The sequence below is a fragment of the Corvus moneduloides genome, chromosome 1 (genome assembly GCF_009650955.1).
Source record: "Corvus moneduloides isolate bCorMon1 chromosome 1, bCorMon1.pri, whole genome shotgun sequence".
Classification (NCBI taxonomy): Eukaryota; Metazoa; Chordata; class Aves; order Passeriformes; family Corvidae; genus Corvus; species Corvus moneduloides.
In genome coordinates, this window is record NC_045476.1 from 33,743,924 (window position 1) to 33,769,563 (window position 25,640).

The 25,640-nt window shown below is 40.1% G+C and overlaps 1 protein-coding gene across 35 annotated transcripts in view; it reads left to right on the forward strand.

Annotated features, from left to right (window-relative positions):
* The window catches only part of ARPP21 (cAMP regulated phosphoprotein 21), a 142,461-nt gene that overhangs the window by 102,243 nt on the left and 14,578 nt on the right, over positions 1–25,640 (forward strand). For 34 of the 35 annotated variants that reach the window (XM_032104472.1, XM_032104700.1, XM_032104705.1 and 31 more), the window contains one exon: positions 3,282–3,408. In XM_032104472.1, the coding sequence (XP_031960363.1) occupies positions 3,282–3,408 (127 nt within the window). Of the gene's footprint in view, positions 1–1,299; positions 3,409–25,640 lie in introns of all 35 variants that reach the window. The other variant, XR_004239398.1, reaches the window with a different exon arrangement.

Consider the following 25,640-nt stretch of genomic DNA (forward strand, 5'->3'; position numbering starts at 1 on the left):
TTCACAGTGTCGACGATTAAGATCAAAAAACTATGCTTTTAGACTAAAGAAGGTGGCAATTATTTAGGTTATGGTCTTAGAAGCACATTTTTTTGGTAAATTTATTTTATTTTTAGGGTAACCATATAGCTGCATTGGCATGCTTGTTAATGCTGTGGAAACTTCCTGGTTCTGTAAATAAAATGTTATACAAGCAAAAGGCTGAAGGTTTGATTGTGCATTTTGCATGGGAATGCAATTCAAGTATAATTTGGCGTGTTGGTAGGCTGCTACAGAAATGTAATGTTTTTTGTTGAAGAGCACAGAAGTAAAGGTGTTAGTAACACTGATGTGATGAGAAACTAAAAAATTCAAGAGGATCAGAGTAGATGATGTAAGTGATACTTGTTATCTCTGATCCCTCTAATTCCACTGTTCACCAAAGTAGAATCAGAAAGGAAAAATAACGTTTCAGCTGCTGACACAGAGATGTATTCAAGATAAATGAGAATGGATCCTTCCAAGCCCGTCAAGCATAAAAGACCTATTTTAGACCATGTCTATATTTTAAACTAAGCCCTTCTTTTAATGTCTGAGCTTTAAAAAACAAAACAACAGAACCCCTCCCACCAAACCAAAAACAAACAAACAAACCCCAAAACAGCAACGACAAAACACACACACACAAAAAACCAAAACAACAAAACCTACCAAAATCCAAACCTCTTCTTTTTGTGTCATGTGTTCATTACTACTGGCTAATTCATGCATTAATCTTTATAAGTAAAATAATTTTTTTTACTCTTCTACTACTAGCATTTTTTTCATGCTGATAGATTGCACTCTCATAAACTTTTAAGTGGGTTGCATAACAAATGCACTCCAATGAATTGAGAAAATGAGAGAAAGGGAGACAACCCTTTGACTAACACCGAGATTTTATGTGTGTGGTAAAAATAAATAAGTGTATGCTTCAGTGTACATATTTGTTTTTGTGCTCAGCATGTTCAACTATAAACCTGACTTCAAAACATAGATTCTTGAGGTTATGTTTTAAGGTTAATACCTATACAATCATTCCCCAAGAAATAATTCTCATTGTTGTCAAATGCTTATGTATTTTTAAATATCTAGGGGCTTGTCTGCACCAGGAAAATGAAGAAGTTGGGGGTAAATCAAATAAATCCTTTAAGTGAGATTAAGCTGCTGGGAGGAGAAGTGAGTGTTTCCACAGGGGTTTAATATTCTTTAGTTTGTAGAATATAGTAATAGAAAATAAAGAATATTTGAAATGTTGTCTATTCTGTTCCCCTGCTCCAGGGCTGGATCAACTATTTGCATTGACTTGACTTAGAGTGAATCTCATTTCTTTCAAGCCTCCTGTAGTAGAGTGTCGCTGAGAACAATCAGCTGTCCATGAGATGAGTTCATCACACTAAACTCTCCTGATCCACAATTTACACTGCTATGATGCTTAAAGAATAATTTTGCGCCTTAAATGTTTGGGTCCACTTTCCTATTCCTTGTGGCTTTTCTTTGCAGAGAAACAAATTCATAGTGGTGGTGTCCATTCTACAAAGGCATTTTGTTTTTGTTACATTAGTCACTAACAAAACAAATGGCTTGAGGGCCAGCAGCAGCCATTAGGTGTCGCTTGGTATTGTCTGGAGGGAGGATACCTTTACAACATTTTCCAGTCAAAACCTTGTTTTTCTCATACTTGTTTGAATCAGGCTGATATTAGCAGAGGGAGGGAAAAAAATTAAATTAAAAAGAAAATCAGTAGACCTTGAAGAATGAATGGGTATTCGGCCTCTTGATTGACAGATGCTACTGACTGACAGTTGGTCTGTGGGGTTAACTTCAGCAACACCACCCAGTCCAGCTTTGTTAATCCTAAATCCTTCTCCCGCCACAGTTACTCATTCAGTAGGCTTCTACTTGCCCAAGTAGCCATCCATAGCCTATTCTCACCTAGTCTTTTGTGTCTATGCCATTTTTTCCTCATCTAACATTGTAGAATTTCCAAGAAAAATTTCTGATCTCTCTTACAATGTCCTACCAGTAGTTACCTTTAGGATGTAGTTACCTTTACTCTGCCAACTGTATGGGTGATCAGGTTGAGTGATCTGTATCAGGCAAATAAAAGTCACAAAAATAGTTCTTGTTTTTGCATGAAAAATATAAAAGCATTTGGTCTGACTCCATGCATATGTCTGTGTAGTATAAATGCTACACACAAAGTGAGAAAAAAATAGTATGATTTATTAAGAAATGCTGACAGCTGTGGCAGAAATTGTGAGAGAAGCAATGTTCTTCCAAGCCTTTGTCCCTCTGCAGTCTGTTCATACCATACACTGCCAAACTCTTATCAGATGCCTACAGCATCCCTGACAGCTGAAAATGAAAAATTTTGAGAGCTTTGAACTTGTGAAGGGTCAGTTGAAAGCTGTTTAGCTCAAATGTCTCAGTAACAGTGGTGTGACGTGTATAGGAAAAGTCTTTTGCTCCAGTCACCCTCAAACTTTCATGTTCACCTGTGTGATAAGGAGATGTAGTACACGTTGCTCTGTAACAACAATAATAATAGAAAAAAATAAGCCCATCTAGCAGAACTTGCTGACTTAATGCCTACCGTCAGCTCCTGCAAGAAAACAGCTATGATTGTGTTTTGAACTATAATTGTTTTCACCCCAAGTGCGAGAAGGGCTTTAGAGGGAAATGTTTGTGTAAGGAGGGATGTAGCTGTTAATCAGAAGCATCAATTTGATAATTGTTTCTTACAAGTGTTAAGGGTGCACGCACTCCATTTTGCTCTCCATCTTGTTTCTACGTATTTGTACTCCGGGCCATTCCTTGCTTTGACTGGACCATTTCCTCCCGAGTTCATTTAATGGTTCAACATGCTGTCTGTATGTGTTATGTTGATATGGAAGGTGGTGTTTGCATCCATTTTCCTTCAGCTTTTGACATTTTACTGTGATAAAACATTATCGTGATATCTTTTCTTTGGTATACACATGTAGTTTTTTATGAATCCTTTCTGGTTTTTTCTCTTTCAATTAAAATTCTTTTTCTTTTCCTCCTGTTTCTTAAAGTATCTGAAATGAAATGTGGGCACTGATAGCCCTTTTCCTGGCCAAAAGCAAGCAGCAATTCTTGAATAGACAGGAGGCAAACCTCTTCTCTTGATTAGTGTTACCCCACTAATATGCTTGACTTGAACTCTTGCTCCCCCTCCGTGTTCTGTTCTATTTTATGAATCTTTGATCTCTAGAGTTTACTGTTCTCTTTCTTTGCAGATGCCAGTGTATTATTACCCATCTGGTCAGTACCCTACCTCAACAACTCAGCAGTACAGACCCATTGCCTCAGTTCAGTACAACGCACAGCGGAGTCAACAGATCGCCCAGACTGCCCAGCAAGCAGGTATGTACATCTGGTACTCATTTCCTCAGCTGCTCACAGTGCCTTTGCAGATGAAACCTGTTGGTTGTGCTTTAACTGAACAGCAGTGGGGAAAGCTGGTTGCTGTTCTGTTTGAAAATACACTGAAAATTGCAAATTGAGAAACCTTTTGCTTGGACATCCCAAGCAGTGGAAGAGCAGATGTTGCATCCTCCATCCATGCTGTCCTGCATGCTGTGTCCTCAGTGTCCATGCTGCATGTGGCTGGGCACAGAGAGAGCTGAGAGGGAGCTGGTGTGAGCAGTCACAGCGTACGTTCAAGCCAGACATTGTGGTTGCCCTTCGTCATGGCAACTCTTCACATGTTTGTATCACCCGACGTAGCGGACGGGTGCGCGATGATGCAGAAGGGGCCACTTCTGGGTGTGCTCCACCACGTTGTGCTGTCCCTGGGCCCGAGGAGCAGCAAGGCTGTGTGTGGTTGGTGGCCGTGGGGACAGCTGCCCGCAGCGCCGTGCGGCTGGAAGGGGGGCCGTTACACTGTAAGAGAGTGAGTAGCAGGTCTCACAGTGAACCGGTCTCTTTTCCTGCTGTGTCATGCCACCCTGGATGACTCCAGAGTAAGAGGGACAGAGGGAGGGAATAAACGGTTCTGGTGTTTGAGATTTGTTTATTTAAGTTGCTGTCTGTTTCTTTAGTGCATACCTTCCCTCATAGGGTGTCTCAAACAGTAACTCCAGGTGTAGGGGGATGAGGTGGAGGGGAGGATTTTGTTTTTCGAGATGTGCCAGGTAGGACAAAGTTTTCATCGTTCAATCTCGGTTTGGCAAAAACCCTTTAGAATGGCAAAGCAGATTCCCTGCAAAAGCCTTGATATGAAAGTCATTTAAGATGCAAGTCAAGAGCCCAGACATGAGATGTGAACAAGACTTATGGGGTCATCCAGCTTGTCAACCTATCTCCGTAATGTGACTGCTGGCAATTTTGTTCCACTCTCTCAGGCGCTCAGGGAGACGAAGACACAGCAAACACTATAACTAAGCAATTCATTACTTCTTTTTTTTTATGCTGCTCTGTGTTCTAATAAAATTGGTGACATTTTGGTCGGTGTCAGTGGTGACTGACTGTGTCTGCTTTCATACCTTCGTATTATACATTCCTGAGAGAGAGGAGGGTGATGCACAAAGGTCATCTGTCTCTTCTAGCTTCTCCTGCCTGACAGTCTGGTACCATATTTATTATCTCTGTATAGTGGATCTTTGAAACAAAGTGCAAATCAACTTAGATGACATTATCTGTATCTACTGTGTTATAAAACCATATTTATCAGTTTAATGCTACAGCCATAGCCTAGTGGAGATTATGGTAGGTGATATGCACAAGAGATGGTCTGAAGTACGTGAGTGATGTTCTGGAGAAGATCCAGCTGTGTGATCATCAGAAAATGCTAGTTTTAAAGATATATTGTGGCACAGGAGCTGTTATGTGTGAGTACGGACAATGCAGAGATGCAAATGCTAAATTTGTTTCAGTGTTTACTGCATCATTTTCCTTACATGTTTGGAAAACATGAGTCAAGGAGTTTGTGTAAAATATGTAGCACATCAATCTTTTCCTGCAATTCGCTCTTTCAGCTGCCTGCTCAGTTGGAAGCATTATTTTTATCTCTTGTTTAAAAATGAAAACATTGTGTCTACAGTTTAGGCTCCCTGCTGTGGCGATGATTTTAAGTGTGTAGCTATTCTCAGATCTTAAGACATGGCTGAGAACAATTTTGCAAGCTGGTTCATCCCTTTGGCCTCTGATACATCCTTCCCCCTAGCCACGGTCCCAGCATGTGCTAAGTGTGGCAGGAAGCAGCTTGCAGTTGCCTACAGATCTTTTCTTGGAGGTGGTGTAAGGATCGTTCAGATTTACTGCATCTCTTGGTATTTGGAAAACAAAGAGCTGTGTATGACCAGAAAAGAGCAATCCACAAGTGTTTCAGACTTCAGTTTTCCTTCCCACACAGCCTTAGCTTCAGATCAGCATGTGAGGAGCCACGGATAACAAGAGGCCAGAAAAAGAAGATATGAAGGAAAATGGTGTTGGTGAAACAGAGTGTAGTACAGGACTATTGAGGGTGGGAAGGAGGCAGATGAAAAGATGATTTCTGAAATGGTTTGCCCAAAGACCTCGCATCACTTGCTGCTGCTTTGGAGAGAGGACGGCTGCGCTGCAGGCAGGCCCACAGGAGCCCAGCTGGCTGCTGGACCTGCCGGCTGGCTCCTACGGCAGCGGGAGCAAGGAGGCAGCCTCAGCCTGGCAGCTCAGGAAATATTTTATTAAAATAAAAAGTTTGCCTGCTTGGAGGAGCTTTTGGAAGCTCTCAAAGCAACAACTAGGAGTTCAGATCTTACTTTCGCCGCTTTGGGATGCAGAGGTCAAAGTTTGATCTAATGCCAGCAATTTGTTTTCATTTTTGTTAGAAAAGGTCTCTTCAGGAGTGAAGCGATATTGATGACTTTTACAGCAAACAGCTAAAGTAAAATGTCAGCACAGCATCTGTAGTGGCTGAGGGAGCCTGTACTCTCTCGTGGCTCTGGAAGGAGAGCAATATTGAGTTAAAATGGCTCCAGGGCAGAAAAAAAGATGAGCTCACCTAAAATTAGATTAGAGCTCTGGCAGCAATAAATCATTTGGAGAGAAGGCTGAAAATATTTTGTGTGTTTATTTACCTTTTTTTTTTTTATTTGCCTAAGTGCTGGCTTATGTGAGAACCTAAGTGACCTATTTCTGGCAGAAGCCTAGTACAATCAGTGTCATCCATGAAGATTTTGTACAAACCTCTGCCATTTGAATTATGTTCATTTCTGTTCAAGCCAAAATGTGGTATCACTGTAAACAGGAATATTTTTGTTTCACTCATGCCATTGTTGCTCTTCTTCATTATGCTGCTTCTGCACTGTTTTTGTGTTCAGAGCTGCTCAGTGCAAAGTTTTTCAACGTCTTGCCATTGGGTGGGGCCAGGGTTGAGCTGGTGTCTGTCACACCATGGCTATGATGTAGGACGTCATAGGTGGATTCTTAAGGTGTGTTCAGGCAGGTATTCTCAAAACGAGTATGCTCGTTTTTCAAACCATTTGGGTATGTTGCTGTTACTAATTTCTGCGCTCCATAACAGGTGACACTGTGAAGTGCCCAGTTTTGTGAGCACATGGAAGAAAATACTATTTCTGTATTCACATCTCGCAGTACTCTGTAAATTGCACGTCTGGCATCATCAGTATTTAATTCTTCAGTAATTATCTCTATTTTGATAGACTGATCCTAGTTGCTGTCTGAGTAGAAAAATAGAGACATATTGATGATAAATCAGTAATTATTTCTATTTTCTCATGATAGAAGAAATCAGCAGTATGTTATTTTATATCTTTGTCTCTATTTTCTTCCATTTTAGCAAATGCTGAGCACTTTGAGGATTTTTCATCTCTGAAGTGTTTCATAAATACGAGCTGGATAAATATATGAGTATTATCTTCGGGTATGGAACTGTTCTTATTGCTGTTCACAAATGAACAAGCTGCAACAAATTGCATTTTTTTTTTTTTTCCTTCTCTGGTTCATTGTTGTATGTTTTCCTCATGTTCCAGATAATTTCAGAGTACAACAGAAATTTTATGGATAAAATAATATTTATCTTCTTGCTTGGGCCTAGTTCGAAGAGGCTGTTAGCTTGATTTATCACACGGTTGTAAGGTAAAAGTCTGTGAAGTGTGTTTTGCATCAGCAATGAAATAATCTTTTGAGGAGATTAAAGCTAAGATATATAGTACTCTGATAGTAAGTTTTCCTGCCAAAAGTTTACACTATAATATATCCAGACAAAATTAAGATGCTATTTGACATAATTTGTTGTTCTGTAATTCTGGCAATGAATGTAATGATTTTAGGATTTCTCCTACATTCAAGAATCAACAAATACTGCCGTTATAACCTTTCAGGGCTCAGATATCATGAGAAGACTCAGAGAGCATAGGAAATCTCTCTATTTTTTTCCTAAAAGCAATATATTTGTTTGTGTGCAGTAGGCAAAGAAAGTCCTTTTGTGAGGAAAGTGTATATCTGAGCACTGTCTGGATGTACAATCCTTTCTTAATCAGTATGCATGGATCTTCTGTAAACAGCAAGGGTTGTCTTGAAGGAAAGGTTCCTGATGGAGTACAGTATTATAAGCATTTACAGATTCCAGTAAGGTAGAAGAGGTAATTGTCTCTTTAATGCATCTCTCAAGCAAATTCAAAGTGAAGACAAAATGTACTTCAACAGAGTCCATAAATTTGTTTAGGTAGGAATCAGAGACAAATAGACAATGAAATACTGAATTTTTGCTTAATTTAATCATTTCAGTGTCAGCATAATTGAAGAGTGTTAACTTCAAGTCTCTTTCATCCTCTTTGTCATCTGAAAGCATTTGTCACTATAAACTGATACTTAGTGGGAAAAAAATGGGGAAAGGGAAATGTGCAGCACTAAAAAAAAAAATTGGTTTGTTATCATGGTCATTAGAGAACCTTATGAAGAAAGATTGCTGCTTTCTACCTTCATTAGCAACCTGACAGGAGCTCATGGTCCATGATGGATTTGTTTGCATAATTCTGTCTATAATTTCTCTGCTTATATAAACATAAACAACTTCAATTTTTAAGTATGTAATTATCTGAAGAAACTATTTCTCTAGCAGTAATTGCTTGCTGTGCTATTGAAACAGATTTGTATGGAAGGTGTCCATCGGTGTTCAATGCTATTTTTTCAGCAGATATTACTGCTCCTGAAAAGCATTGCAAGGGGGGTGCATCTCATTTTTACAGAGGCTTGACAGGAATGGGAGGGACAGAGCCCTACTGTACAGATACTCAAGTGTGGTGCTATGCTCATTAATATTGGTGGAAGGCCTTGAAATTTAAAAGAATTTTGTGAGATAATATGACTAGATCAAGAAGGAGTTTGCAGCAGTTTAGGTTGGACTAAGTTCAAACTCGTGAACTTGAAGTGATCCACACCGATATCAGTACATTCTGTTCAAGTATTTTATGTTTAAATTGCCCAGAAACTTAGAGCTTTACCTACAGGCATGCTTCCATTTAAACAGGATGTCTCAGCCCATGCTAGCTGCGGTTTTGTGCTCTGGATTTCATTCCTCCTAGTGCTGGAGGAGGATTCTGTGACTGAATATTTCATTCAAGATTTTTTGAGAAGCTTCCTGAAAGAGTCAGGACTAGGGCTTAAAATTTTTTCAATTTCTAGTCTTAAAAACACTAAATCCGTTTGTCTTTCTGACATTATACAATAATGCTGCACCAGTACTGAACCAGCATTCAGCTTTACAGAATATCTGTAATTTAAATTAATAGCAGCATTCATACTATCACACTTCCTACAGCATATCTGATTCTGAAAATTAAAAGGTGAAATCACTTTGTCAAAAAGCTTTTTTCTTCCTCAGATGACTTGTTTAATTATTCAGCATTCACACTAGGAGAGAGCAAATATTGAGGGAAGAGAACACTGGTAGGTTCAGCATCTAGAAAAGTCTTAAGACAGGTGCTTATTTCTGGTTTTCTGTCAAGGCTTCACAAATTGTGTTCAACTTCTCTAATACTAATTAAAATTTAAGCCATTTCTGACAGCGTTTGTAGCGTTTCACTGTAAAATACAACTTTTTTAATTTTAATTTTGTTTTAGAGAATGTGTTAGTCTCATGTCAGTTAATGTACAGGAACAACAGAGAGAGAAAAGATTTCTAACAGTGTTGTACAGCAGATAGAACTTCAAAATAGCCTCTGTAAAAACTGCAGAGGCCACACGAAAATGTAGGTAACACTCTAAGGTATTCAACAATGTCTACAAAGAATCTTTGTATTTCTGCCTTTGCTTTGCCAAAAAGAGCCATACATCATCTCTGTTGCTAATTCTGTGTTGGATCAATGTGCAGCGCTCCCACTTCTTGCGGTGGAATTTTCCAGCACTGAATAATTGAGAGGTTTATATTGTAGTCCTTGAGAGCAAAGGCAGATTTCATCTTTTTTTCTTTTTCTTTTTCTGATACCATCCTGCCATTGGTAGAACTAGTGGAGCTCCACCACTGACAGAAATGCTAGAAGGCCCCTCTGGAAGGGCAGAGGCCACCTCCAGCTCTGCTTCAGGCATGCTGCTCACAGTAGGTCTGTAGGCTTTGGGGCTCAGTTTTGTGTAACTATTCTGCAGATGAAAGCATGGAACAGGATGCAGAAGTGGAGGGCTTTTGGGTCTCAGCTAATAATGGAAAAAATATTCTGAACATACACCAGAGATCTGCACTGCGGGAAGGAGGAGTGGGGAGAGCTTTTGCCTCACAGTTGCTATTGATTGAGGATTTAAGAATCGAAGCACATTTTGCAGTTGTAAAACTCAATAGAACAGGACACTTACTTAGACTGGGATGCAGTAGAAGAATTGTGAGTATGCCAGAGGAAGGGCCCACAGCATGTGTTCAATGTTAGGGCAGAGGAACTCAAGAATAATGTGGCAGTAACTGAAGCTGTTCTGCTGACCAGTCGTGGTATGTTAAAAAGTCCCAGCGCCTTTGCCTGAATTTTGTTCAGCCTTTGTCACCGGCTCTTATTGTTTGCCTAAACTACCCACATGAACAGCATCCCTCCTCAATTGCAAGGATATTTTTATTTTGACTTACTGATGGTAGTTACATAGAATGTATGAATTTATATAGCAAGTGAGCAATTGTTTAAAGTTCTCCTCGGTTTGTTTGCAAGTTGAAATAATGCTGATAGTATGGGTGTGTGAAGGAGGCAGCCCTTGAGTCTTCTCAAAGAAAGCAGCTGGTTTCCTTAGCAACAGGCAAGGATATGTGATACCTCTCCAAATAGTTTTTCTCCTCTTCCCAGGTCCTGTTCTCTGTTGTGGCTCACTCATTATGCACCAGAGCAGAAAGCATTCCTGCAGCATGAGCTAATTGTAATGCGTGATGGCTGGTAGCTGTCATTGGTATTGAACAGAAAATAAAAAAGATTGAATTTGCTGTCTGAGTGTCTGGTTCTAACAACAGCTTGATTATTTCTGTTATTACTAGTGATACATAGTCCCTCCTGAGGTTTCGCTTCCAGTGGGTATCTCTGGCATTTGTCATTATGAATGATAAGGATAAACACAGGTTTTCTTGCTGCAGACTCTGGTGAGGGTTCTTTCATGCCTGATAGGATGTAGATTGAGAAAGGTAAGAGGTATTTCTTTACTTGGCCTTGGTTGCCAATCCAAAAGCTTAGCTGTAAATGCGAGTCATTTTATGTTAATTCACTCCAGAACTGACAAATAGAGCTGCTGTTGCTGCTTCTGTTTATGTGTTGGTGGCAGGACATGGCTATGTCCCGATCAGGAATGTTATTTTCAGGATGAAGAAACAAACAAGCTGCACTACTCAATATGTTGAACTGCAGTTCCTTGTTACACAGTGCCTTTTTTAGAAGTTTGAATCCCTAGTGCAACGAGTAATGGGAAATTAGATAAGCTTTTACTCTGGTACGTCTGGAAAGAGCTGAGATTAGAAGTACTTTAACACAGATTTTCATTCTGAATTTTTACATATTTAATTTAACCTTTATTTTCAGTGCAGTTCCCAGGATCCTAGTGTCTTGGTTACAAATGTGGTCTTTTGATTACAGTCTTTTGACTACTGTCATGTAAATGCATAAGGACAAGAAAAGGAAAAGAAGCCAACCTGTGCAGTAATGATTTTTGTGCTATAGTCATATGAAGGAGCTACAGCTAGACTTAAGGCACCTCTTTGCTAAGAACTAGGTATATATATAAAGAAATTTTCTTTTTTACTCTTGGGACCAAGGAGAGATCTTGCAGGGCTAAAAGAATGTTAAGGCAGGTACCATGGTGGCCATCCAGTTCAGGACTATTGTTCACCTCCAGAAAAGTTCCTCAGCTTAGGTAAATCAGAAAAAAGAAAGAAAAAGCTTTTACTGTGGCAGCTGTTTATTCATTCACGCCTGTAAAAAGTTGGGCATCCAAAGCTCCCACTGAGTGCTGAAAACAGGAAGCACATTTTTGGGATTGTAGGTGTAGGATCTCTAAGTGTGTTTTCCTAAATGTCACTGTTTGGAATAATTTGTGGATTTGAAACTGTTTTAATTTCTCGTTGTCTTCAGTCTCAGTGTTCCTTAGATTTGCTTATACAATGAAAACCCACAGCCATCATGAGATGTGAGTAGTGGACTTCACCTGTGAGTAACAGTAGTCTTTTTCTTGTAGCAAATAATCTCTTTCTGAAGGACCTTAGCCCTGTGGCACTGCATAAGGAAAAAAAATTTAAAAAAAAGAAAAAGCAGCCATTTCTGAGCAAGCAAATATTTAGGCTATATATATATTTGTATCCTTGCTCTTTTTGTCAGTCTGTGTTATCAAAACAATTTGTTACCTGTGCTTCAGCACTGTCCTCAGGGCTTCCAGGTAGCATGCAGGACATCTTCAATAGCATCTGCTCAACAGTGCTGCATTTCCAGCTTTCTCTTTGTTGAGAGCTACCTTTCATAAGGTACCGAGTCTGCAGGAGTGCAAAAGACTGGATTTTTACAGGTCCTACAAAGGAACCCCCACAAACTGAATTTTTAAGGCTCCCAAGTACTACTTTATAGAATAAGAAAAAGAGGGGAAATGTATTAAACTGTAAGAAGCAGCGTGCTACTTCAAAATGATTGCTGGATTAATAGTTTGTATCAAATGGCAATTTTAATTCTCTCTCTATTGGAGAAATAGAAAGCAATTAATCTTCCGTAGCTCATCGGGAAAAATAGGGGCTTACACAAGATCTCAGTGAAGCTGTTCCTTCACTTAACCTTGAGCTGAGCAATAAATAATTATAAATGGCAGCTACATCGCAAGGCAAAAGTAATTTGGTGAAATAGAATTATCATCTAATGCAGGAATTAGAAATTTGAATTAGGTTTCCTGATGTTCTTTGTTCCAGAAAAGTATGAATTTGATTGTGATCTGTGCATAAAAGAGTGGAGCTGGGTTTTACAAAGCGTATTTTATATCCAAACTATCACTAGATGATTTATATTGCAATGTTGACATAGGCAAATGCTCTTGTGCTCTCTCAGCTACAACTCACAGAGCCTCTATTGAGAAGACTTGTTTTACAGAGGAACAAGGTGATGTCCAAGGTGCATGGGTACATTAACATCTGTCAGATAATTTCCTGCTCTTCACTAAGGGCACCATATCGTCAGTACTGCCTTCCACAAAATTTTCAGTGTATCCATCATATAAAGTTTCTGTTCCACTGTGGTGTGCTGCTGAGGAGAGTAAGGATACAACTGAGTGTTGCTTCATCCTGAGCTTCTCTCCCCTGCCCACACAGCTTCACAGGACTTCAGCCTTCCCCCTCAGTGCCACACTGCCATTCCTTACAGCTCCCATGCATGCCTTGCAGATCCCAAAGCAGTGTTGTTAAGCTCTCTTCACCTTGGGACTTTTCAGCCAACTCAGTGGAAACTGGTCAGTGAAAGGATCAATGAAGCATGTATGATATGGGTCATCAGTTCATATCATGGAGCAGTGCACAGGATACTCTGATAAGGAGAGGTAAAGGATGTGAGGAAAAAAAAATAAATGCAGGAGTGAAAAGAGCTGTATTTTTTTACTGCAGAACCATGCCTCAGCATACTGGTCCACGAGAGCAATAGGCAGGAGTTGTTCAAGCCCCAGGCTAACTCCATAAAAGTGGGAAGCCATAAGGTTATGTCAGTTTCTGTTCAGGAGGAAAACATTCCTAAACATAATAAAGCAAATATTATTCTGCTTTTCTTTGTATTGCTCATCTCTGTTTCCCAGAATCCATCCTTGCAATATAAGGAACAAGAAATGTGTTCCTAGGAAACACAGCTAGCAATGGCAGTGGGTTTGCAGGACATTGTTGAGTCTGCACACTAATTTCAAGGAGACAACGTATGTCTGTAGTGAGCCATATTTATACTTCCAAGGTGGAAACTTCACAGTGGTAAACACTCATCTGTATTTATCCATCCTGTCTAGGTGTTGATAGTGTGCTGTGGAGCATTTACAAACTAAACTGAAGATAAAAGTCGATAAATGTAATGTGCAATTGCCCATACACTCTTCGTTTCCTCTATGCAAATTTGAGACTAACCAAATGGCTACAAAGGCTGACATGGTATGTCAAAAGTTATGGAACTAAAGAAGTTATGGAACTAAAGTTTGTACCTTTTTCCCCCCTTTTCCCCCCCTTGGATGTATTTATTTGTTCCATTATAAGGAAGAATGTGGAAGTGCAGAGCTAATAATTTTTTATTAAGGTTTTTACTCAGGCTACCTGTGGTCTTTTTAGTCTTTAAAAAAATCAGTTAGCTGACCAATTTGAAACCTGGAAGAGGGCACAGTTAGTCTAATTTCTGTCTGCTCAATTCTACTTGGTCCTGATTACTACATTGCATAAGTTTACAGTGGTGTTTGGAATGCATTAGACAGCCATGTTTGCTATAATGTGGCCCATTGTGTATCTAGAAAGAGATGATTTATTGGAGAAACGGGGGTGGGTGCATGGAAAAACAATTTGCCTTAGAGAGTTGTTTCTAGATGACTAGTAAAATGTTGATTCCAAGTAGGCCATAATTAATCAACAAGAACTCTTTTCCTGAGTTTCTTCCTGTGGGTAAACAGACTCAGGACATCCATCAAATAGAAACTTAAGAATGAGGGGGGAGCAGCCTGAGTCTCCAGTTAGCAAAGCAGTTGTATTTCTTAAGCAATACCAGCAGGGTGCTTTGCTGAGTGATTGCAACATTGGCTTGGAAAACAAATCCTGAATTTCTTATTTCTCGTAGGTTTCTTAAACTTTTAATGTACTTCTAGTGGCTGCTGCATGCCAAGAAGGTGACCAGTGGCACAAAAAATGGGCTGGTAAACCAAAATCTTTGTCTGATATCCCCTCAACTGGCCTCACACCTTTTCTTTCAGCTTCTTTTCATTATGTTGTGGTGTGCAAGTACATCAGTCGTTACTTAGTGAGCTCTAATCACACTGAGCTCACTAAGCACAAAAGTAAATGGCAAAAACTTATGCTGATAATCTGGTTTAGAGCAGCTTTGTCACAGTGCTTTCAAAAGCTTTAGGTCTGGAGATTGATCTGGAGATGAAACAAGTGGTAGCCCAGTTTTGATACTATACTGTAGTAATCTGGAAATCTCGGTAAGTTTTGTTAACTAGAAATGTGATTTCACTTAATTAATGTCTGTTTTGTGTTGTGAGAGATCGGTGATGCTGAGAGGTGGGACTTTACCGAGCACACTGTGCTAGCAATGGAGCAGGGGTGGATATTGGTGGATCTGCCATGCAGGTGGTTGATTCCCAATTTTGTTTAGTAGCTGCAAGAGTATGTCATTCATCTTCTTTTTCAGCAGTTTGGGAATTAGATTTACTTTTTAATACCTAGAAGTCAAAGAACTTCCAGCCATCCTTTGTTTAGGGCAAGGTCCATAGAGCTTAGTGATAGAGAAAGATATCTGCAAGGAAGGTGGGCTTTCTGGATGTAGAAAAGGGGGGAAAGTTTGAGTGTCCATGACAGGAATCAGCCCTCAGGAAACCACCTGCTTAATCTGCAAGAGTTGACTTCTTTTCAAAAATCTGAAGAACTAGCTTGCTGGAATGAATCCCAGAAGTCCAACAGTTAGGTGAGGTCATGCATGTAGTTTCATAATTGGGTTGTGCTGTAAATGAGGAAAAGCCATAATGTTCAAAATTGTTGTTCAATTCCTTAGGTAAAGGTCATGTGTCATATCATTTCAATGGTTTTTGAAACAAGGGATACCTTTAGATTAATTTTGCAAAGGTGCCCATGAATTGCTTAAGAAACTCCCTTAATCTTGATGCACAATGAAGATAGTAAAAGCACTGTTTCAGGATTCGGTATATCAGCTGAATTTTTACCTTTGCTCAGAAATTGGCTATCCAAGCATTTTCTATTGTTTTCTAGTGTCTAAAGAAGGACAGAACTAAGATGCCAAATCTGTCCTTCTAAAACCTAGTTTATCTAAACACCTGTAGTTTCTACAACTCACTCTATCTGTCCTACTAGAAACACAGCCTGTGGACTGCTGGTGTCCTTGAGAAGGATTGTGTTGGGCCCAAGAGCTGTCCTTTTGTTGCATGAATGTTGGGGTCTTCCGAGGCAGAGTTGAGTGATTTGCTTCCTTAGGAACAGTAAATTCTGTTTTGATCCCAACTGGCTGGCAGCTGATTTTTTAACACCTTTAATATGAATGCTTTGGAGTAACCCCAAGAAAAGTCTGTGTGGAGGGGGTTTTTTTCCAATTTTTTTTTCCGTATGCCTTGTGTCCATCTGTTTCTTTCCAAAGATGAACCTCTTTTTATGATTCACAAAAGCCCTACACGTGTGCCTTCTGAGTATGAGGAGAATGTGCTTAGGTACGTCTATTCTCCCCCATGTGATTAAACTAGGAGGAAAGAAAACTTGTGGCTTCAAGCACCAGTTCTCCCCAGGGCAGGAGGTTAACATTTGACAAGATGACTGCCCTTTTGAAGACTCCCAGCAAAAGCAGATGCAGATTTCATCGAGGCTTGATCTTTTGAAATTCACTTTGCCTGCTCAGCCTGCTTGTCACAGGATTTTTCCAACAGCTCACAAAGGATCCATCTGGAGAAAATTGCCAAGCAATGTTTACCAATCCATCTGTGCTCTTGAATGTCTAGACCTGTGTAGGGGCTGAGGTAAAGTCTTTATAAGTTGTCATGCTGAAAACCATTTTGAAGTTCTCCTGTGGTTTGCAATGTAAGAAATGTAAAGATTAGAAAATCTGCTGAGGCATTTTTCAGATTCATTCCAATTCTTCAGCAATTTGTAGGGCAAATTCTCTTGTAGTATATATGATTATTACATAATTAAATACTACATCTCATTCATATGTGCCTAAGTCACTGGAATTAAGGTTGTAGGGACTACTTTGATAGCCTTTTTTCTGATTTCTGAATATTTAACTTTGCTCCCTGGTGCTCACTGAGGCTGTACAGACAAAAGTGCATCGACCTGTATTCCCATTTTTGAAAGCTGGAAATATGACCTCTAAAGAGAATGCAGCTGTAGCCAAGCAATGACAAATTTCTCTCAGTTTTCAGTGCTTGATTTTCATTTCAGGGATCCGCTTGTCTCTGTACAGTTGTCAATGTGTGTGGTTTGCTGCGGATTTATTTATCAAGCTTTTTCTTACAGTTCATGCATCCCTAGCTTTAGGAATAATGCAGTTCCCTGCTGAAGCGTCCTTCAGGAGTGAAACTGGTGTGATCACACTGCAGAAGAGCAGGGCTGGCATGAAAGGAATCTTGGGGAGTATGAGATTTCTCTTTACTTTGGACCTTAACCTTCTGCTGGTGTGAACTGACATTTGGACAGGTGCATCTACAAAGACCATCCTGCACCATCAGAATTCTTATTTGCTTGCAGGGCTTGGGAAAGAATGGTGCTGCATACCAAAACGTATGTAGGTTTTTCATCCTGGCTATTTCAACCTTTGGTCTTGAAAAGCAGATTATTATCTATTGAGTTAGAATTGTATTTATATTTTGGCAATATGTTAAAATAGAGCCTTAGCAAAGAGACACCAGTTGCCCTTGCCTGAGAAGTAATATTGATTCCAAGAAGATGAAGAAGCTTTTGTTGTCTTGTTACAAAAGATTGTAGTATTGACATAACAGAAACTGAAAAATTGAACATAATATAGGGGGAATTTTCTTTCCATTTGAAGGACAGCACTGCAAAGAGATGCTTTACAGTTACTAAGCTGTAAAAGCATGTGGCAAAGTGCTCTCAGCTTTTATACTGTATTTACCTTTTATGACAGCTTTCCAGAACCACTGTCTTAGGCCTGGGAATCCTGCTACTATTTTCCTAGGAGACCTATGGAACATGACATGTATAGAGCATTTCTAGTTTTTGTATTAACTAGTTTGTGTTGCTGAGCCCATGAGTAAAACCATGGCTAGATATTATTGAATACCTAGTAAAAAAGAAGCAGGTAGTGGGGACAACATACCTCAGCAAGTTTCAGAGACCACATTCTCTCCTTTCCTTTTGATGGTGATTTCTGTGGAATCTTTCCTTGCAAAGAGAATAATGAAATCATAAGTCCATCACACTGTTAAAAGATGCTGGGTTTTGTTCTGTAATGAGATCTCAGAGGCCCAAGACACCATTCCTGTTCTCCCTTTGGAAGAAAAATGAAATGCAGCTGCAGCAGCTAGGCTGGCTGCTGTGGCCAGAGAGGCTGGGGAAGCTGTAAGAGGAGTTGGAGATGGAGCAGTAGGTTTCCAGTAGATTTGGCTCTTTAGACAAAATAACATCTGTGCCCATACAGAGAAGTTATCCTTCCAGGGAATTGTCCTGAAAGACATTTCAAAGACTGCAACATAGAAATGGGTTTTTGGGAAGAAGGTAGATTTGGAACCTATTTAAGAGTGAAATCTTCCGGGGAACAGGAGATAAAGTGAGTGTTTTCTGGGTTAGAGTATGTGGGAGCATTATAAATAAACATTTTCTGGGCACTTCTCCTGTGGCTACTGGAATGCTGTGAGGGTTATTTCATTGCTTCAGGACAACAAGTCACAAGCAGGTGATGGGACAGGAAAGGGTATTCCTGTTTCTTGTGTCTTCGAAATAAAGACAAGGGGCTATGGCAATGACTGCTACCTCCTAGCCAATTTGCAGTAGAGGGGGAGGATCCCTCCCCTGCTCAGAGGTAAAGTTTAGCAGAATATTTCTAGTCTTTTGGTAAGGTAGAATTTGAGGAATGTTGCCAACATTCCTTTATTTAAAGTGAAAAACATTAATCTGAAAGGAATAGACAAAAAAAAAGAAAGGGGAGGAGTGAATTCCTTGTTACATTTTTGATATCCAAGTTGTTGTTACTGAAGAAACAAAAATGCTCTCAATCTTCTCCCTTGCTTGAAGTAATCTATTTATGCCCTGTATTTCTATGAAGTGCTGTCGAAAAAAATCATAATTACAGTGTATGAAACTAATTCTTCTACACTGCATTAAGTTTAAAATAATGTTGAATCCATATTTCCATTAGCTAGCAGTGAAAAAGCTATTAAGACTAAGACTTAACACACAATCAGTTCAATTCCTGAAAATGTTTCTACAGAAGCGTGGTGCTGCAGAGCTATAAATAAATGGAAGTCAGAGCCTGAAATGTGCTGTAGTATCTGTACTACCCAAAATTTCAATTCAAGAAAAAATGTACTCTCTTCTAACTATTAGATTAGAACTACAAAGGGGGCAGGTTCTAATTGGTACTGAGCTCTTCTTTCCTACATGCTTCAGGGAAATTAGGAAAATTAGTTTTATCACTTTGGCATTTTCTCCAAGCCCCCATCTGTAGAGAAATCATTTATCTCGCTTATTTTTAAAGTATCAATCTGTGTATAGGTGTTTTACACCATTTCAGTTACGGTGTCACTGGGCCATTTTTCATCCAGAGCATGTAAATACAGAAACACAACTCGCAGGCATTTACTGGCATAAACTCCAGAAGTGGCCAACTTCTTCTAAAAAGTTACATGGACTCATTCTGTCAGTGTGCCATATGCCTGAGGTCCTCAGGTTATACAGTAATGGGTATCACAGAAATAGGATAGATATTCATTATCACTTCCCACGGGAGTGTTTTGGATTAAATAAATTAAAAATTCCCACTAGACAGAAAGTCTTCGTTAAATGTGCTTTATTTTTTGCTGATGAGCTCATTACAGTATAACTGCTGACAAACCTCTTCTGATCCACAGCAAGATGTAACTGCTTTGGCCCAGTCATTAATTTAGGACACGAAGATGTGCTAACTAGTATGTCACAATGGGAGGACTGTAATAATTGGAGGCAGATACAATCTATTAAACTTTCCCTAGTAATATGAGAAAAGCCTTGCACATGGCTCTCCATAGCAGTGTCCAGGGATATGTTCTCTTCAAATGACACCCCCTGAAGAACGAGTTGACTCTGAAGTCAGTCTTTGTCTATGCTAGTACGTCAGAGGGTAGATTTTAGCTCGAAGTGTCTTAAAATAATTTTTCAGTGGTTTACATTAGTAAAATCCTGCTGTGGGTTAAGACTTTGTCATCATGCATTTTCTGTGCTCCTTTTTCAGTGCTGCTCAGAGCCATGGGAAGAGTATGGTTTTTTCTCTGAGATTGAACTCATGTGATCAGTGAACAAGTGTGCCCAGCGACTTGATTCCCTTGTAGAAAGGGTGTTGCAGGTGGTGACTGCAATGTGGCCAAGTCCCCATCCCATTCTGGGTGTTAGCAGAGCTAAACCACAGCAGCCCTTGGGTCACTTTGCCCACCGTGCTGAAGCCGTGCAGCAGGGGTGCTGTAGGTCCACAGCCTGCAGCTTGCTTCTATGCCTACAACCTAGAAGCAGGAGACAGTTATTTTCCAGCTTCCACTTAAGAGGTAGCATCTCAACTGTGACCTTCTGTGCCAAACTTTGTTCCAGAGCCAATCTGTAAATGCTTTGTATGTCAGCTTTAGCTGGGAAGTCCCAACCTCTCTCACCATCGTAACATTATCTTCCAAAAAGCCAATGAAAATATAGCTTTGATGTGTTTCTTTTGGTGCTCAGATGCCATTGCATGTGAGGTATTATCATGAAAACCACATTATCACAGTAACTCAGGGCCTTCGGGCATCTGATGTTGCCAATTGCCTTCACTTCTTGCTGGTATGTAATTTATCACCGGCGTGGCCTACCCTGCTAATATGTGCCCTTTGTGGGCAGAGGCGAAGCTAATGTACTTTCAAAGTGTATTTGAATTGCTTCCATAAATCACAGCTGTCACTGTGAGCAGTTTTATCACTTGCCAGAACAATATGTTACGCTTATGCTTTATAGTCTTGGAACTCTTCTGAACTTTTATTTGTGTAAACTGTAATGAATCATAACTTATTTTATCAAGCAAATTTGAGCAGCCCAGGGTTTTTTTTAATTACTATTATTATTTTATTTTTACATGGAAACTGCCTAGCTCTGTAAAGAAGAGCATTTTTATGGGATATGCTTTATAGTTGTAGTTATTATTTTTTATTAGTAATTAGCTCTAAGAACACTTGCAGTTTGATTTCTGTTTGTTAATTTTCATTCTCCTAAGAAGTTCATGCAGCTGGGGTAGCTTTGTTTTTGTAGGCCATTTCCTCTCCTACTCTGCTGTGTAGCAAAAAGAGCAGCTACATGGCAATCATGGGCCGTGGAGTTGGAGATAGGGAGGAAGAGCCTCCTTGCCTCATAGATTTTATTTGCTAAGTGTGCAGAATATCCACCAAATTAATCAGTTGTGTGGATTTAAAATAAAAAGCCTTGTGAAATCCAGAAAGCACTTGCAGGAGAGCCATCCTACCTGGCAACTGAAGGGTAGTGTAACAGGGAAGTCAAGAGTACTTATTTGTGCCTAAGGCGTAATTAATGCCTTCGTCTGGGAGTGCTTCCCCTGAATCATAGGAAGCAGCTGGGAGCATGAACAGCATGAGTACTCAGAGCTGTGCTGTGGTGCCCTGGCTCAGGCATGGGCTGGGGAGTGGGACAGCTGTGCCTCAGCAGCCAGAGCCACTCACCTGGGCAAGGACCAGCTGTGCCCACACTGCCTGCCCACCCTGTCCCTGTCGCGGGTGTGCAGAGTGGGGCTGTTCCCATCTGCCAGCTCAGCCTCCCCACCAGGCAGGGTCCTGGTAACATCACTGAAAACTCTGCACAGACACAAGCTCATCCATCATATTTTTCTTCTCCTTCCTTAGTCGTAGATCTGGTTATGAGTGTGACCTGTGACTGGTTTAGGACTTCACTGCAACAAGAGACTCTCCTCAGCTCTTCTTTCTCAGGGGTGCTCTGACATTAAATGCACTGTTTCCAGAACAATCAGTAAAATATCTCCTTTTTTACGGCCATGCTTAAAATACCAGTGAATATTTATGAACCAATTTGCTATGGCTTCTCTGCAATGGGAAAAAAAAGAGTGGGTTTTTTTTTAAATTGATGCAATAGCTCATTCCAGAATATGAAGACAAGGTCTATAAAGTAGTCAGTTTTATAATTAGAAAATTATTTATTTGCAGTGGATATTTGCTAAAATGTGAAGATTGTAGTTCTCTGGTTTTTAACATGAAGAAGATAGGCTAATTGTTTAAAGCTGAGCAGCATCTCTAATGGGAATTTTTAGGTGTAGATCAAGTTCCTTGTGATGAGGAGTAGTCTAAAGGTATGACTTAGGTTTGTCCTTTTACAGAAGTTAGTGTTTATTCTCAAGATTTGCGCTCAGAATGAGCACTAGTTGCTAAAGAATGTTCTGCAGATGTGTTTGCAGATCCTGTGATTTTCTCTTTTCAAAAATTTTAGCTACACAGACATTTTCAGCAGATTGGCTAGGCACATCAGCTACCACTTCAGAAATGCATGTCGTAAATTTTACATGAAGAGACATTTTTGGCAGCTGCTTTGTGGTTTGACTTTGAGCAGCCCCAGAAAGGGTATGTGAAATCAGTTACCCCATCCAGACCACGTAAGCAAGAAGCAAGTATTTTAGCCTGAGGATGACTTGGAGGATGGTACTGCATTAAATTCAATGATTGCACATAGAGGAATTCGTATGTACTTCTGCCCATGTACATAGATCATTTCATAGGATCAGAGGAACTAAGGATGCAGGATACTCCTGATTCTGTGGGAAAAGAAACCAAAACACTAATAAACCTCGTTTTCCCACAGAAGACATCTCTCCCACCTTAGCTGAGCTTGGGGAGCTGGCAGATGCTTTTTAGCAAGCATTGTAAAGCCTTTGCAAACCCTTCCAATTTAACTTGAAAATGTCTGTTCATATTGCTTTGTTGACAAATCTCTGATTTGCAGAGACCTGTAGCTAAGATTTTGCTCTGGCAAACAACTCTTACTATGCCCTCTTCCTCACCTTCCTGCCAGTATTGACAGACTTAGAGCTCTGGGAATGTGGCCCTACCCTTGCAGGCACTGCCAGAAAAAAAAACCCAGACATCTTTTTTTAGGTCAAAGAAGCATTCTTCATCTAACTGAAAATTTTGCAAAGCTATGTGTGTAGCTCTTAGCTAATTCAGCATTTAAAGGTCTCGTTACAGATTATATTGAAGATCAGATGTTTTTCCATTGACTTATTGAATATATAGCACTTCTCAGCACTGCTGAATTTCAAAATGATTTATGAAGATGCCACCCCTCAAAACGTTATTTTACAGATGACAAAACAAATAAGCAGAAAGAAGTAGTAATGCACTCAGAGTGTACTAGGTCCCAGGCAAGCAAAAAGCTATCAAAATTTACAATGTATGCAAGGAAAAAGTTCCGCTGCTGGCTCTCAAATCTACCTTGACAACACACTCAGGTTGATCTTCAGTATTTATGCTGAGTTGAAGACTCCATATGTTTATGGTCTTTATTGTGCATTTTCCATCGCACAATTTTTCTCTGATTGCTTAGCTGGCATCTATCAGGAATTCAGACTTTGCAAATACTTTTGGCCATGAAGACTGTAAACACAGCCTTGCTGGGGTTGCAAAATATTAAGTGCTGTGTGACAGCAAATGCTCTGTGGCAGCTCTGCCCCAGTGATTTCTGAGAGCAGACATCGCCCTGGAAAGACCCACATCAGACAAAGCACAAATATTCAGAAGACTTTCCTACATTTAAATTTGTGCTATGCTTTGGGGTTTTTTGCTATTGAAAGTAAATTTTACATCATTTACAGTTGCAGATACTTTGAGGGGAGGTAAGGGGATCAGGACTCATCCTGTGGGTTTTGCAGAACAAGTCTGCATAAAATGCTCTTGCTTGGCAGATCAGCCTTCTCAGGCTGTTGAACTGGATGAGTTAACCAACATCCTCTTCTGCAGTGGTAACACTGGACTAGCTACAGTGGGAGTTTTCCAGCTAACGTGCTGTGCAGTGAAAGCTGGGAATGAGTAAGAGCATAGGGATGTTTTCTTTCATGTAGCTGAATTAAACCATGTTCTGGCTGGACATTTTGACACCTGTTGACCACATGCTTGATTCCAGGCTTTCTCAAGCCTGCAGAAAGATTGCCCCTAGCATGAGTGAGGCAGGGAATGGGGGACTGGTTCCTGCCCATTTCCCAAGCACTGCTGTCAGCCTGTTGTCCAGCTTGGTAGTCACTTGGGAATCAGTGCAGAAAGTAAGTGGTGTCTTCTGAAGTCAGCTTCATTGTCCCTCTCCTTTTCTCTTTCTTCAGCTCTCTTTGGGCCAAGATTTCTTGGCTCAGCTGTTCAGGAAAGTTTGCTGCTTGCAGCTGAGTGTCATTTCTATTAATTTCTTTCGAGAAAACACAGGGAATGTGTGAGTCCAGTCCAGGTGTTAATCCTCTTGTTTTCAAATGTGACACTAAACCCTTGTTGGAAAAGGCAAAGGTGAAAGCTTACATCCACAATGCATTTCTTTTTTTTTTTTTTTTTTAATGTTCATTTTATTCTGCAAGGGTTGAAAATGCATTTGCCTGTGATGTGGAGATAGGCAAGCTTTGTAGATTTAGCTGCCCAATTCATCAAAAGAATTTGTAAAACTGTATGAACAAGTTATTTTGCATATTCCATGGCCAGTTGAAACCAAAACTCAAATTCCTGTGAAATGAGACTCATATACCCAAGGCAAACTAAGATATAAAACAAAATTGCCTATAGATACTAAATTTAAAAAAAAAAAAATTAAAAAATGAGTTTTGGAAATTGGTAATGTTCTATTTGGGATGTCAAAGGGGAATGTTCTTAATTTTTCAGACATTTTTTGCTTTTACTCATTTATTGCCTTCTTTGTGAGATGCACAGTTTGGCCACAGGGGAAGCTAACTGGGCACTGGGATGACCACACCTGTAGATTCCACCCTTCACCTCCTTCCAAGAAAAAGCTTTAGCTGGAAGATGCAGCCCAGCTGTAGTGCAGCAGTCGAATGTATTGCTTTTGTACCTATGTCAGAATTAGCAATTAGCATTTACATTTCTGCAGGGATATGGAATGGAGTGGATGCCCAGAACTGAGGCTGATACAAAGTACTTACAGGCACTTTACAGGTCTTTTGCCTTATAGTTCAAGGGCTAAAGGGAAGGGAGGGTCTCAGTGATAACAACTGGTTTAAAAAAGGCTTAACCCAATTTCATTAAGGCATTTTAAGTAAGAAAGACAGGAAATGTAAACTAGGGACTACAGTAAACTAGAATGGTTGGTAATTACAATGCAGACATGAATGGGAACTCCCTGGGTCTGTGCCACAGAAGTGGAGAAAGGTAGACTCATCCCTGATTGCCATTTGGTTTATTATTTGCCAGTATCTCTTGGTACATAGACACTGCTTAGTCTAATGGCTCTTTCGTATAGGCACATATAAGTGCAAGGGCCATGCAGGAATGCAGGCTCAGTCCCACCTTGCTCCATTTTTCCTCTTGGGGGTTAAGCAGTGGTTGTGCAGAGGGATATGAGAAATTAATTTGTTTCATATATTGTAGAAACTGAATTTTATTGGAATGGGACCTCTCTTTCCTTAATTTGATTGCTACCTGCCTGGTCAAGTTTCTCAGAAGCCTTTTAAAGCGATGCTAAGAATATAGTGTGAATAAATGTGCTTGTGTCTTTCCCCACTGGAGATGCTCTCTTTCAAGGGGTTGAGTTCCCTGGCCTCAGTCCAGAAGTTTATTCAAGCCTGTAAATCATTGCTCTGAAATCAAGAAATTAACTTATATGCTTAAAAGTTAAGCAAATTCTCAAGGGCTCTGCCGTATAGGGACCGGAGTAATCACGGTGTTGCAGGCGAGTGCTTCTAATATGCTACAGAGCCGGTTAAGGTCGATTGCTAACCCCAGCAGTCTTTGGATTGCATTCTGCATGGGTGCACTTGGAAAAGATGAGATTTTTGCAGTTGGACCCATATGGGTAGACATATGCTCCATCAAAGTCCTGTTGGCTTCAGTATTGTCCCTGTGCCTGTTTGTATCGGGCTGGGGGCTGTAGCCCATAACTTGCTGTGTCCTTATGTTATAGGTAAACAAACAAACTCAAGGCTTTTTGCTCAGTGATTTGGTACCTGTAGGTGTATGCAGAAGCTGTGGGGAGGAAGAGTGCCATGAGGCAGTGGCTGTGTCTTTGTTGCAGGCAGTAT